The sequence below is a fragment of the Adiantum capillus-veneris genome, chromosome 26 (assembly GCF_014529385.1).
Source record: "Adiantum capillus-veneris isolate H3 chromosome 26, ASM1452938v2, whole genome shotgun sequence".
NCBI classification, from domain to species: Eukaryota; Viridiplantae; Streptophyta; class Polypodiopsida; order Polypodiales; family Pteridaceae; genus Adiantum; species Adiantum capillus-veneris.
In genome coordinates this window covers 111,928,085-111,943,408 of record NC_140956.1, presented here as the reverse complement: position 1 = coordinate 111,943,408, position 15,324 = coordinate 111,928,085, and the positions used below count along the sequence as shown (strand labels likewise).

The 15,324-nt window shown below is 44.0% G+C and overlaps 1 protein-coding gene across 2 annotated transcripts in view; it reads left to right on the top strand.

Moving 5' to 3' along the window:
* The window catches only part of LOC147424006 (pfkB-like carbohydrate kinase family protein), a 99,957-nt gene extending 86,743 nt beyond the window's left edge, over nt 1-13,214 (top strand). For both annotated transcript variants that reach the window (XM_086501210.1, XM_086501209.1), the window contains one exon: nt 12,744-13,214. In XM_086501210.1, coding sequence (XP_086357336.1) covers nt 12,744-12,844 — 101 coding nt within the window. In that variant the 3' untranslated portion in view covers nt 12,845-13,214. The remainder of the gene's footprint in view (nt 1-12,743) is intronic.
* Nucleotides 13,215-15,324: the final 2,110 nt, after the last annotated feature.

The window sequence follows — 15,324 nt, the reverse complement described above, 5'->3', positions numbered from 1 at the left end:
TTTTATCTTCGATCTTCCGAGAACGCAGACAGGAAACGATGGTATTTGGACCATCATTTGCAGATTCAGCAAGCAGGCTCATTTTATTCCTGTCAGGAAGAAGATAAAGCCAGATCAGATGGCACGCTTGTTTATGAGCAATATTTTCAAGTATCATGGCATGCCACAGTCGATTGTTAGCGACCGTGATCCACGCATGACAAGTTTGTTCTGGAGAGGCTTTTTTGAGAATATGGCACAACGCTCAAATTCTCTTCGTCATTTCATCCTCAAACAGATGTGCAGTCAGAAGAGGCAAATTCTACTGTCCTAGATCTGCTGAAGTGCTACGTGTAAGAGCATAAAGGAAAGTGGGAGCAGTATTTGCCATTGGTGGAGTATGCATACAATAATACAATGCATTCATCAACTGGCAAGGCACCTTTTGAGATATTTGAAGGTGGCAAGAAAGTTCCTCCCATACTGCATACAAATGACAAGATATTTGAAGCAGACAAGTATGTTCAGGACATGGATGAAATGTACAAGAAGGTCAAAGTGGCCTTAGAAAAGAGTCAGGCAAAGCAAAAGAAAGCAGCTGATCGTCACCGTCGTGAAGTGGTATTTTCACTTGGTGATTGGGTGCTTCTACGCTTTGAAAAGGCAAGGTTAAAGAAGATGAAGGGCAAGGAAAGACTGTTTCCAAAGCTCAGCATGCGTTACTATGGGCCTTTTCAAGTATGCGACATAATCATGATGTTGCATATAGGCTGAAATTGCTTGAGAGTTGGAAGATTCACAATGCGTTTCATGTGAGTCTTCTCAGACCCCATGTGGGTGATGTGCCAGAGGATATGCCGGCTGAAGATCAGCCGGAAGTCGAGGAACTTGACGAGATCTTGGTCCCGGAACAGATTTTGGCACATAAACAAAGAAAAGTGAAAGGCAAGGTTGCTAGGCGTTACTTGGTGAAGTTCAAAAACTATCCACCAATGGATGCTAAGTGGATGGAAGAAGGTGAACTTGCAGAGTCACGAACTGTGTTATCACTTTACCTGGAAGCCTTCGATTTGCAACCTACCTTGATCCCTTGAGTTTCAAAGCTACATGGATTGTCAGTGTGACAATGGCTTCTGAAAGAAATGATGTACATGGTATTTAAAGTGAGCTCAAATCAAGTACACGTTACATGAATGTTAGAGCTGTACAGATTGTCAGTTTGGCAATTGCTCTTATGGAAAGTCCAAAAGTGTGGTTAGTGCTATAGAAGTGAGTATTCTTGTCAGTTTGTCAAGGATACAGTAATTGCTTCTATTAAAGGATACATGTGTAACTGCATTCTTAAATTGTCGGTTTGAGTATGCTCGAAAGTGTTACTGGATCCAACGTGTACTAAAAGACAGTGGCAAAATGCGTAGCTACCATTTTGTCATTGGAAAGTTAATAACTCAAAGCAATGGCAGAGTGCGAAGCTACCACTATGTCATTGGGACAGGGTTCACACCCATGCAATACATGTGTCGACGAGGTGTTGAATACACCAGGTTTGACAATGAGCATGTATGTGTCGTACATGTGTCGACAGGTGTTGAATACACCAGTGTTGACTGTGAGCATGTACGACATAGATGCAAACGAGGACGTTTGAGATTTCAAGAGGGGGGTATGTCACCAACGTGTGACTCCTATCTATCCTTTTTGTTGATTTCTTTCTTATTATTTATTCATTTTCACTTTTTGGAAACACCCCTCCGGAAATCTAACTGCCCTGCATTGCATAGCTATGGTGGAATTGTTCAGAGGGAGTCCAATCCCGAGGGCAAGAGAGCACTAAGGTTGGACAAGGACTATGGTTAGCCAAAGTGGGGTCATTGACTAGCCAAAGTGGAATCCTTTGCTACAGAGGCTACATTTCAGTTCTTGGTGTGGCTGCAGTGTACAAAGAGGGTCAGATGACCTAGAAAGATACAATGGCAGCATCTCCTAAAATTTAGGGAACTGCTATTTTGGGACCTGAAAATGTGTTCGCGTCATTACCTCCGGAATGACAAGGGGAACATTTTATTACTCTGCCGTGAAGTCAATTGGGCAACCGGTCGGGAGATTTTTAGGCGGTAACCCCGAAACGGGAAATATTCTGTAAATGTGCCAAGTGGCACATTTCTGTGCACTTTCCTCATGCAGGAAGAAGTGGCGCTGATTTTAGGAGAAGGGAGGCTCATTTTCAGTCTGTCATAGGTTGAGAGCTATGGAGTGCTTCCTTTCCCTCTTATGTACAGTGCGGTGCCAGGAGTGATGCCCTGCACGCTACGCATTGCCCTCTCTCTCTTCCCTATGGCAGTATGTTATGCCCCTCTAGTGGGCTTTTCAATTGACCAATGTACAGTTGTGTGGGTTCATGCGCGATTGCCGAGGCAAGAGCCTCTTGCACAGGTACTGGATTAGCTAGCGGCTAATCCCCTGCAGGTACAGGTGATTCAGAGAGGTTTCACGTGCGAAATCTCGTCCGATTCAAAGGGCAAGTAGCCCTACAGGTGCGGGAGCTCGAGGACTTGCTACGGATGCAACCGGCATGCAAAACGGAGCCTGAAACAGTGAATTACAGCCTGCTGTGTATTTTTGCAGGTTTAGGGTTTTGGCCCTAAACGAACCCTAATACCCCCAGGAGGTTCGGGGATGCGAGGGGACCGCTGTACAGGTGATCTGGTGGATTTTCGGGGCAGAAAACAGAGAATTCAGCGTGCTGCAGATTCTCGCCAGGTTTTGCAAAGTGTCCGTATGCGTCGGGAAAGTCATCCAATGCGTTGGAATACTGACTGTGAAGGGTCCTAGTACAGTTATGTTGCCGAAATCGGGCCAGAACAGTTGAAATTCAGCCAAGGTTGTGCGGGGTAGCTTGTAGGGAACCACAACGTTTATTCCCTCTTTTAAAGAATAAAGAAATACCGAAAGGGGCGCCTATTTAGGGGCCAATCTGGTGTCGGTCTTCTCATACAGGTGCAATCTAGCAGCCTGTATCCCTTCCCCCTTTGTTGTGTCTTGAAAGTACAGGTAAAGTGGGCGACAAATTAAATGGGTGAAAGCAAATAAAGTTTAAGTCTATAGTCTTCCGCCCTTTTTGAAAGTACATGCCGGTTTCACATAGTAACATGAAAACCTCTTTCTTCCCCTTGAAACGAAACGAAAAAGAAAATACTTGAAACGTTTCTACATAGACAAGAAACAAAGTGACGAAACACCTATTCAAGGTTTTGTAAAAATCTTAGATCTAGTTTTAGAATGTTATAATTGGCCATGTTTCTAGCAAAAAGCGAGTGTGCCTTCTCCGTTCGCATGTAGGTTCTCTCTCTTTCTAACATACACATGTATACAGATATAAGGCTAAGAAGGCCCGTGGCATGTTACCACTTCTTTTATTGCACAATCGAACATTATCTATAATACAATGCCCTTGAATGCGAATATCTGTGTGGTTACTACCGAGAGTGCTCTACTTTAGGTATTATGTATCCTACAGGTCCACGTTGCCAATTTGTATCGTCTTGGCATCTTCAAAACAAAATACATTGAAACAACGAAATGACGAAACACAGGAAACGTTTATTGCTACTATGAGCATGTATCATTGGTAAGAGCTGCTTTTCATGAATCTCTTCAACCATGGTAGGAGGATTTACTGTACCTTTGTGGATTTTTGCAAAGCATTTGATACAATTTCTAGAGCTTGAGTGATGCAAAGACTACAGGAGATGAGAGTACCCATGGAGCTGATCTGGAGAGTCATGGCTTTATACAAGACAGTTGTGGGGCAGGTTCGTACTCCCGAGTGGTTATTTGAGCATATTCACTCCATTGTTGGAGTGAAATAGGAATGCCCACTCTCCCCTACATTGTTTGGTTTGTATGTAGATGGAGTTTCAGATTACATTGAGAGGGGAGCTGACCGAGGAGCATAGGTAGCAGGGACATGGATTTCATTACTACTGTATGCAAATGATATTGTGTTGATCTCAGATTCGCACGAGGGGATGCAACAGCACTTCGATGCATTGCACACATTCGCTAGTGATAGCGGCTTGTGGGTGAGCCTTGGGAAGACCAAAGTTATGGTGTTCAACACCACAACACAGTGGGTTGGGCGATTTGCACCGACCTTCACATATGGTCAACAAACGGTTGGGGATATAGACGCATACACTTACCTAGGAGTGGTCTTCAGTGGTCCAATGTTCTTGAGGAGAGTAACTGTCACGTGACACATCCCAACCCTATGTGTCCGTGGACAAGCTACACCACAGCAGGGTTCAGTCAGTTCAGTCAAGTCTAGATTAGCAGTGATCTGGCACTTTTGTGAGTCTATTCATAGACTGTGCATGCCCAGTCACTTAGCATAGATGCATATCCTTCGATTGCACACAGCATGATCATCGGAATTCCCATCAGAATCCATTAGCATCACTTAGGGGAATTTTCCAGTGCATTTAGCCTATTTTCCTATTTTTGGTTATTTTCACTTATTATTTTTAAGTGACTTTCCAACAAAAGTAGGTAGGGCAATTTTGCTAAGTTAATATATAAGCAAACCCAAGTTAGCACTTTCTGGCAGAAGAGGCAGCAGGAGCTTCCCGCTTAACAGGCAACTTCTCAGCAGTACCCCCCCAAAGACCTCTAGCGTTTTCTGTTCCCAGCAGTAAAACCCCTTCTCTCGCGTTTTCCTCACTGGCAGTCCTTGCCATCACCCTCAACACCCTAGCGTTAGCAGATTGTGGATCCATCGCCATAATTCATCAGCAGTAGCGTTTTGCTAATTCAACCCATTAGCGTTTTTACCTCCAACAGCCCAGCGTTTTTGGCAATAGGCAGAACCAGCCAGCGTTTTTGTCTTCAGCGCTCAACTACATCAGATCTACAGCGTTTTCAGCCCTATGACACAGTAGCAGTTTCCCCCCAGTCGGTTGCAGATGATCCCCCATTTTCAGCCATCAAAACGCAGCCAAAACAGTCATTTTCAGCCACCAAGAAGACCATGAAAATCAGCAGATAAAAGATCTCAGATTTCAGCCATCAAGTCGTCGTCGTCATCACCGTCGTCGTCATCGGCATAGTCCCATTGCATCAGTCCATTGCATACGCATTGTACACCTTTGTGCAATCAAAGAATAGACCACTCTCGCCGACGAGAGTGGGGCCTTCGGAGGAGGGTTTTACAACCTCTCGGGTGTCGCATCTCTTCTCTCTCCTTCTCTCAGTCTCATTCACTTGCACGCACAATATCCACTCACTTTGTTCGTGACCACAGCACTCTACAAGACGGAAAGCTCTCTCTTTCCCTAAGAACTAAAAGGAACCTTGAGCAATAAAGATCACTAATCTTGAGAAAATACGACATTCATTCCGCTGCACCTTACATTGGTATCAGAGCTTTGGAAGTGTTCTGTATTACTCAAGGAAAGAACCACAAGAACCACAAGAACCACAAGAATTTTTTTGCTTGTTTCGATCGTACGAACCCAAGTTTACTTGGGCGTGGCGATTCCTAATCGTGTTTTGTTGAAGAGTGACAGGAATCCCAAGAAAGAAGGGCTTGTCCAGCCTCCCCTTGTGTCTCTTTTCACTCATTGAGAGCGGACCGTGCACTTAGCGGCCGGCCAATCGACGTGAGGTGGGAAAAAGCAACCTTGGTGTGAGCGCAAGGCCGCCAAGGGGTGCGCCCACAGAAAAGGGTAGAACTCGGGTGAAGAGAAGATCCTTCTCAACGCGATTTGCAAGCGAAAGAAAACCTCCAGAACCCCAAGAACCCAAGACCCTCAAGACTCAAGAACCTCAAGAACCCTAGATTCTCACGGATCAAGGACCTCAAGAATCTCAAGACCCTCAAGAACCCAAGTTCCTGGCGAGCTTAAGACCCCAAGATCATAGTGCATGGTCGTCACCCGAAGCGGCATGGATACTTCGCATTCAGGTGATGAGTATGAGAGAGGCGATGAAGGATTTTCCCCACCAGTAGATTTTTCCAACCCTCCCCCTTCGCCATCTACGCCAGACGCTATGGAGACAATGATGAAGCAGATGATGGCCATGATGGATAGATAGGAAGACAAGCGCCTTGGTTTAGAACGCGAGCGCGACGAAAGAAACGCAAGATTGGCCGCACAACAAGAAGAAAATCGGCTTGCTCTCGAACGCGAGCGCGCTGAACGAAAAGAACGTAAAGCTGAAAGGGACACTGAGCGTGAAGCTCAAAGGGAGCTTCGCAATCAAGAATTTATTGCCAAAGTCCTAGCCTCGAAGACCGAACCACCCAAAGATCGTGGGAGTTCGTCAAGTGGCGCAAGCCACGACGCGGATTCCAACCATCCAGTCACAAAAAAGTTGATTTTCAATAAGTATGACGGTAAGATGGATGCTACAGTTATTCATTCTTGGCTGCATCAATTTAATGCTTATTTTGCGACAACTAAGAAGACAAGAAATAGCAAAGTTTTGACGGCAGCTATGTACCTTGCCGGTGATGCCATCAATTGGTACCACGCATGGCAAGAGGCACAGCTAGCCGCGCACCTAGAGGCAGCCGACGATTTCACGTCCCTCTCCTTTAGTTAGGCTGATTTCCAAGACAAGCTCAAGGCGCAGTTTATGCCACCTCAGTACCTTGCACGATTGAAGGACGATTGGCGCGCTCTCAAGCAAAATGGTATGCCGGTCATGTCTTTTTCTAATCGTGTTTTGCAGCTAGGTACCCAACTACGCATGTCGGATGAAGAGCGAAAAGAGGCTTTTCTCTTTGGATTGGACGAGTATATTAAGTACGATGTCGAGGTATTCGATCCAATCGATCTCAACAAGGCGGTAGCGATTGCTCTCGCACAGGAGATGAAGCACAACAAGGGAAAGCCTAAGGAGAACAAGACTTCCACAAGTACCTCACAGACTTCTCAGAACCCTCAGAACGGTAAGAACGGTAAGAATGGTAAGAATGATCACTCTTCTAACCAATCTTCCAACAGTCTCTCATCAAAGAATTCTTCCAATGAATCTAAGGGTAAGGCTAACACAACTGCTAAACCTAAGCTTACTCCAGATGAAAAGGTAGCACAAGGAATTGTAGGAGGATACATCACTTCGGAAGAACAAAGCACTTATTCTAAGGAAGGTCGTTGTTTTCATTGTCACATTAAGGGTCACATAAAACGAACATGTCCTAAGCTTGAATCGAATGAATCTAAAGAACCTACAACACCCACTACATCTGTCAATGCAATGAATAATAACACGATTGTGCCCAAAGTTTCTCAGGACCCTCCCATTGATGATTCGCTCATTAAGTGTTATGGTCGTACGTCGGGGCACCGTTTTGTCATATTGTTTGACCTAGGTAGTATGCATGATGTGATCAGTTCTTGCCTTGTTGAGAGAGCCCGCCTCGAAGTTAGTCCGAGATCTCCTATCGAGGTCTCTGGCTTTCGTCCTGGTATGGACGCTCTCATCACAGAGGAGTGCCTTGATGTGTTGTTTGCAATTCAACAGATTGCCTTCACTAGAAGATTTGTTGTTTCTCCTCTCTCAGGATGTGATATGATTTTAGGTATTAAGTGGTTTCGTGAAACTGATGCTTTCATAAATTTTTCGGCTAACACTATAACTCTCAATGCCGACAGTGATTCTCCTACTGTCTTTCATGGAGTGGATACTTCTCCTTCTCCATCTCTCATTGCTACTATGCAGGACAAGGTTGAAAGGATTCGAGATAAGGAGACTCTCTTAGTCTCTTTTTCTGCACAGCATGACGCACAGGATTTGCATGATTATAAGAAGCAGGATGATTTGAATGATAATGATTTGCATGATGATTTGGATGACAAAGACAAGCATGATGACTTGCATGAAGATGATGTGATTGATGATGTGTTAGTTGATGCTGTTCCTAGCGAAGCTAACCTTGTTGTAGATTCGATCAATCACCAAGAATCGATCTTGGCTTTCAAGTCGAGGTGCACAGATCCCCCACAAGAAGATTCGATAGACCTCGAAGCACCGATCTTGGCTCTCGAGCCTTGGTCTAAAGAACAATCACAGGAAGTATTATGTGTTCGCATGATTGATACACACGCGTTGTTCGAGTGTTTCATTCGTGAAGGTTTCCTGTATTTTAGTGAGCATCGATATGTGATCCCTTTTATTAGGCATGACATATTGTATGTTGAGCACGTTTCTCTCATGGATGAGCACGGATGTATGCGGATTGTTTATGAAAAGTTGAAAAGTTTGTATGTTAGGAAGGCACATTCCATATCTCTTACTTGGCATAACACAGTTTCCGAAAGAGCACATGATTGTATGAGCACCAAGCATGGGCATTTCCATTATGATTTGCCACAGTTGATTGGTTTCGATCAAACAGAAAAGATTCGACCGCATTGTTTGCATGTGTTTGATGAACGGGTTGTCACTCCGTCTCTATGTTCATCGACATTGCATACACAGTCTTTAGAGAAGACTTCATAGATAGGCTCCTCAGATTCGTCATCACTATTTCCACCATCACTTTGAGTGATTCTGTGGAAACTCGAGCTAGACATGTGTGTTTTGTTGCTGCAATTCTTCCACTGGTTGTGCATGCATGCACTACAATAGCAAGATAGCTGCCTGTGTGCGATGGAGGAGCCATCTTGTTTTGAGTAGCACAGAACAGAATGTATGAAGCGTGCATACAGATTTTCGTCGGTATGAACATACCCATTTCATGAATGGGTATGTTCATGGTTTTGTGTTGGAGTTGGTTTCATGAATGGGTATTTACGAATGAATAGGTATTCCATGTAAAGTGAAGGAAATGGGTATGTTCATGTATGGGTATTTCCTTCACTTTACATGGAATAGGTATGTTCATGGTTTTGTGTTGGAGTTGGTTTCAGGAATTTTCAGCCATGGAGATTCTTGAAGACGAAAGACGCAGGACTCTAGACGATGTTGAAGCAAGAAAGGAGATTCTGAAGACTTTGAGTCGCTTTCGGCGCGGCCCAAAGAAGCAAGCGTTGCAGACCTTTATGCAGTTCAAGTACCGCACGACCCACACATCAGAGTGGGCCGGCGAAGAGTCCCTTCCAGGATTCCGGATGCTATTGGCGATCTCCCTCGACGCCATACAGTTCGGTACCAATACCTCACGTTGAAAAGGAGGGGATGTCACGTGACACATCCCAACCCTATGTGTCCGTGGACAAGCTACACCGCAGCAGGGTTCAGTCAGTTCATTCAAGTCTAGATTAGCAGTGATCTGCCACATTTTGTGAGTCTATTCGTAGACCGTGCATGCCCAGTCACTTAGCATAGATGCATATCCTCCGGTTGCACACAGCATGATCATCAGAATTCCCATCATAATCGATTAGCATCACTTAGGGGAATTTTGCAGTGCATTTAGCCTATTTTTCTATTTTTGGTTATTTTCACTTATTATTTTTAAGTGACTTTCCAACAAAAGTAGGTAGGGCAATTTTGCTGAGTTAATATATAAGCAAACCCAAGTTAGCACTTTCTGGCTGAAGAGGTAGCAGGAGCTTCCCGCTCAACAGGCAACTTCTCAGCAGTACCCCCCCAAAGACCTCTAGCGTTTTCTGTTCCCAGCAGTAAAACCCCTTCTCTGACGTTTTCCTCACTGGCAGTCCTCGCCATGACCCTCAACACCCTAGCGTTAGCAGATGTGGATCCATCACCAGAATTCATCAGCAGTAGCGTTTTGCTAATTCAGCCCATTAGCGTTTTTACCTCCAACAGCCCAGCGTTTTTGGCAAGAGGCAGAACCAGCCAGCGTTTTTGTCTTTAGCCCTCAACTACATCAGATCTACAGCGTTTTCAGCCCTATGACACAGTAGCAGATTCCCCCCAGTCGGTTGCAGATGATCCCCCATTTTCAGCCATCAAAACGCAGCCAAAACAGTCATTTTCAGTCACCAAGAAGACCATGAAAATCAGCAGATAAAAGATCTCAGATTTCAGCCATCAAGTCGTCGTCATCACCGTCGTCGTCATCGGCATAGTCCCATTGCATCAGTCCATTGCATACGCATTGTACACCTTTGTGCAATCAAAGAATAGACCACTTTCGCCGACGAGAGTGGGGCCTTCGGAGGAGGGTTTTACAACCTCTCGGGTGTCGTATCTCTTCTCTCTCCTTCTCTCAGTCTCATTCACTTGCACGCACAATATCCACTCACTTTGTTCGTGACCACAGCACACTCTACAAGACGGAAATCTCTCTCTTTCCCTAAGAACTAAAAGGAACCTTGAGCAATAAAGATCACTAATCTTGAGAAAATACAACATTCATTCCGTTGCACCTTACAGTAACAAAGTCCAGACTGACGAGAGCAAATGCAGCTTTGGGAAGGATGGAGAGGATGTGTTCGTAGATTCAATTTTAGGAACCCCGAACAACTCTATGCCAATTTGACACATTGGTTACTTTAGCGATGCTTTACGGGGTGCAGATATGGGGACCATCAGTAGACATCATAGCCGACCTAGGAGAGGCCTTTGGTCTCTATGATTCCCGGATGATTAGGGCCAAGGCCTTTGTACCACATGAGATTATTCTTGCAGAGCTCGCCACTCCGTCCCCGTGCCGGTCATAGAGGCACTTACCAGATCCGTCTCTTTTATACAAAGTATCTGGTATTTTTGGGTGAGTACAATCAAAGGCCAAGATTTGCCAATTGTGTCATATAGAGCTAGAGATAGAGTTACATCACATATTTCATTGTCCAATGTACTGTAAGATACGAGGCTGCTTTCAATGTCTATTTAGAGAGGGTTTTGGACCACTGATTGGAGTCATGAGATATCAAGATCAGAGATGCCTCGATTGTTTTGCTAGAGCTGCGTAGACATAGGGAGAGTCTCTTGAGGAGATTAGACAGTGGGAGACATCCACAGAGGAAAATCACTTACTTCTTTAGAGCAGAGACTCAGTAGTCAGATGAGCAAGCCATAGTTACCTGGAACGCGGAATGGGAACGGCGATAGGCCTCCCCGCGGAACAAGGGAATGGGAACGGCGTGGAACGGGAGGCATAAAAAACACCCAAATAGTGCAATTTTTAGAGTTATTTGTTTGAATACAAGTAGTGCTAGAGTCCTTTGACTCTAATACTCACAAAAAACACGATTTAAAGACCATTCAACCTTATTATGACTTGATCGCGTCGTGTGGTGATGCGCGGCGCCGCGGTCATAGTACATACACAAGAGAGTCTTGACTCCTTGAGAGCTTGAGAGAGGCTTCACTCCTTGAGAGCAAGGGAGAGAGCTTGAGGGCAATGGAGTCATGGACTCATGGAGAGAGAGCTTGAGAGCTTGAGCCTTGAGGGTAGACCGTAGAGCAATGGAGAGAGAGAGCTTGAGCTTTGGTCGAGCTTGAGAGCTTGAGACTTGAGTGAAGGAAGAGGGGTGCATTTTATAAGGTTTGCTCCCCTCCAAGGCTCCCATGTTTCAGACTTTGAACTTCAAAAAGATTGCCTTTCTGCTCGTTGGAGGAGCCATTTCTGCCCGTTCCAGAATGCCCATCCATTCTGGGCCGTTCCACGTCACCTTGAACGTCCGGAACGCTGTTCCAGCGTTCCATGCCTCCAAGAACGCGTTCCCCGATAACTATGGAGCAAGCTTCACACAGAGTTCAAAGTCCACCTATACTAGAGGTATATTGATTGACAGAGCCATTGAGCTTAAGAGACCTAGATGCCCATGTCTACGAGGGCCACCATGACATCGATGCAGGCTCCATCAGAGGATCAGGACTATTCTAGCATGGCGTGGGAGATGTCCAGTATGACTATTTTTGAGTGTGGACATTGACGATACTCTTCAGCGACCGGTGTAGTACATCCTCGGACACTCCCCGATGCCGGACATCCTTGGACATCGGTGTTCATTTTAGCTTTTATTTTGTACCCAGACATTGTATTAGATCCACCAGGATTGTATCAGTTTGGTCTCATAGGTCATTTTGGCCTTTAAAGACGTTTAATATAACATTTCATTTTATTTCATCTCTAACTCTCTCTCTCTCTCTCTCTCTCTCTCTCTCTCATTTTGATCCCCTCCCCCCTTGTCTTTTTCTTTTTGAGAGTTTTCTCTCCACGAATGTAATGCAGACTCTTCAGCATCTCACTCACACACAGATACATGCACGCTTGAGTGTTCTTTAGGCGGTGGGCTGGGACCACTACGTTCCTCACAGTATCACAGGGTCAGATTACCAGGTATTATTCTCTGCCACCCTAGTTGATTCTATATGACACTAGTGCGGTAGATTGGTTATCCTAGTTCCCTCTTGACTCTGGAGTATGAAGTCTTGAGTTCAAGACTCGTCAGATAGATCTTTAAGATCTCTTGGGATGGTCTGACATCACTAGTGCGGTAGATTGGTTATCCTAGTTCCCTCTTGACTCTGGAGTATGAAGTCTTGAGTTCAAGACTCGTCAGATAGATCTTTAAGATCTCTTGGGATGGTCTGACATCTTTTAAATTCATATAGAGTAGGAAATGTATAGAGGTCATACTTGGAGGTATACATTTGTACATATATAAATATATGTATATGTATATGTATACATATGTACATGTATGTATATATATGTATTTTAATCTTGCCACATGTTCAATTCCATGAAAACAAATTTGCTCACATTTAGTCACAAACCCCAACCATAAGCCTGCATTCAATATACTTCCAATTTCTTTGAAGCTAATGTTATTTTTTTGCAGGTGCTGCTGCATCATTGTGCATCCAAATGAAAGGAGCTATGCCTAGTATGCCAGGGAGGAAGGCAGTAAATGAGCTATTGCAACAGCTGCATAGGCAGTGAGAAAGATTGATGAGGCTGCTTGGCTACTGAAATCTTCAGATGAGGGCTGAGCTGATGTAGGGAGTCTTTTAACAATTCATTCAGAAAGGACTACGCACAGTTGCCACACAAGACCATAAGTAATACCATCAAGTGGTAGTTCATTGACAGGTTAATAGGAAATACCTTGTATGGTCTAGAACGAGCAAGCCCGATGAAATGCAATAAGGCTAATCAATGGGTAAAGCATACAAAACGTAATAAGGTTCATTCTTGTAGTCATGGTTAAGCAATGTCACCATGAGTTAGGCCCTAAGAGAGTACTGCTTTTGTCATTCCATTAAAATTGGGTAGAGCATTTAAATTTAACATAACAGTCTCCATAGCAAAACTCTCGATGTGACAAATCGTGGTAGTGGATTATGCAAAACCCAGCGCCAATCGTGTGTAACTCAGGAAAGTAAGTTTGAGCTTTTGGAACCAACTTTTAGCTTCTTTGTTTGAATTCTTGAAGGAAGAAGCAAAGGTAGTTATTGGATTCCTTCACTTGAAGCTATTTTGAGATGAAATTTTACTACTGCGTGTGCGCTTCAAGGTATGCTGTGTGCGATACAACAGCACCAAGAGCACACTGCCAAACGACCTGTTCCATTGTCTTTTTGCATCAGCATGATATACAAAGAGCTCTAGCTGATGCAAGATGTGTAACAAGTTTCCAATGATAAGGTGTGTGCGCACCGGTTGCACCGATTGTGATTATAACAGTCCCTCAAAGAGAAGAAGCATCATGAAAGTGATTCCATCATTGTGCCCCACTTTGCTTTATCAAAACTTGGACTGAGAACAATGGCTCAAAAATTGTTTGCTGTGATTGAAGTAGATGGTGGGTGTCACCACTTCAATGCAATCTCTCCTACCTCTCTCTAATGACCTATGTTTTCAGTGGCAAATGAGATTTTAGGATTAATCGTAGATACGTGGATTCCCTAGTCTTTTATCAGCCTCATAATAGCATAGAAGAAACAGAATGTAGCCTGGAGCACATCCTAAACTCCCCTTCAAGGCCTCAAGCTAAGGCTACACTTATACCCTTAATCACTATGAGATTGATCCCACCTCCGGATATCCTCAAGGAGTACCGCATTCTGTGGTGTTTGCTCTATTGCTCACATATGGCCTCCGTTTATATGCTTGAAGAGTTGATGGTTGAGGAGAAACGCTAGTTTGTTAGGTTACTTACATGTCATCTTGATAGGTTAGTAATGGTTCGTGAAGTTTGTAAAGTCACTGGCCATAAATGGCTTGATTCTTCTAGTAGTCCCTACCATATGGTGGTGTTAAGATCTTGAGAGGCTAGTTGGATTAGGTTTCGGGCTCGATAACCAACATTGCAAGTCTACTCAAACGAAAGAAAAAGAAAAATGAAATGAATGATATTGGCAATTTGTCCTCTTTTCTCTTGGTGTTATGTCTCCTATGCTCTGGCTTGCGGTCAAGGGGGGTGTTGTGGGAGAGCTAACTTTTTGGTGGCAACACCAAGTCAGTTGAAGTCTTTGGCACTTATGGTCTCAGGGTGGTGCCCTTTATTAGCCGATATAATAGAAATATAGTGGTATGTTGGTAGATGTCATGCCTCGGATGGAGCATGGCTTCCTATGTGTCTTTTTTGGTTTTTAATTCAATTTTCACTCACAATTTGTGAGTTTGGGAAAAAAAAATAAAAAATCTTGGGAGGCTATGAGCAGAATTCTCCTAAGGCTTCCACAATAAGTGCTCCTCGGTTAAAATGTGCAAGAATCTTGTTCAAAATGAGGCTATTTTGCCTTCATCTTGTTTTATTGTATTTAGTTGTGCACATGTGTGTTGTGTCTTTCTAGTGTTGAAAATGAGAAAGAAGGAAGAGAGAGCAAAATCTTTTTCCCTTTTTGGGATATCAACCTCTCAATACATAGAGAGCACACATAGAGAATGGAGGTAAAATGAAAATAGGTGTACAACACGTTAGGAAATATAATATATAGTAGTGGCTATATACTGCGTCAATGTAAAACTGATAGTGAGTGAGTTGGCATGTAGGGAGCTATCACCCTCTATAGGCAGAGCATGTCGATGAAGTAATGTAGTACCAAAGCAATGGTCCTACCTCATGCCAATGTGGATAAGAAGTCATCTAGGCACACCTGGTTTGTGTTTGCGTTTGCAAGAGCTCAATCTCTCTCCTCCTTTAGGGGCTTAGTATATGATAATCATGGTTAGTGGATAGTTGTATTTACCATATTGTTGCTTATATTCTTGCACTGTCAAATTCCTCCCTGTGATGTGTCCTACTTTCCTATATATGTAGATGCAACGTGCACAGTTTATCCCTCCCATCCTGAAGTGGTCTTGATTTGTTTAATTCTGGTGGTTGGTTGTGCTATGTGCACATCTCTCTCTCTCTCTCTCTCTCTCTCCCCCTTATCCCCATATCTCACAATTCCTCGGTCGGAGTATTTATTTTA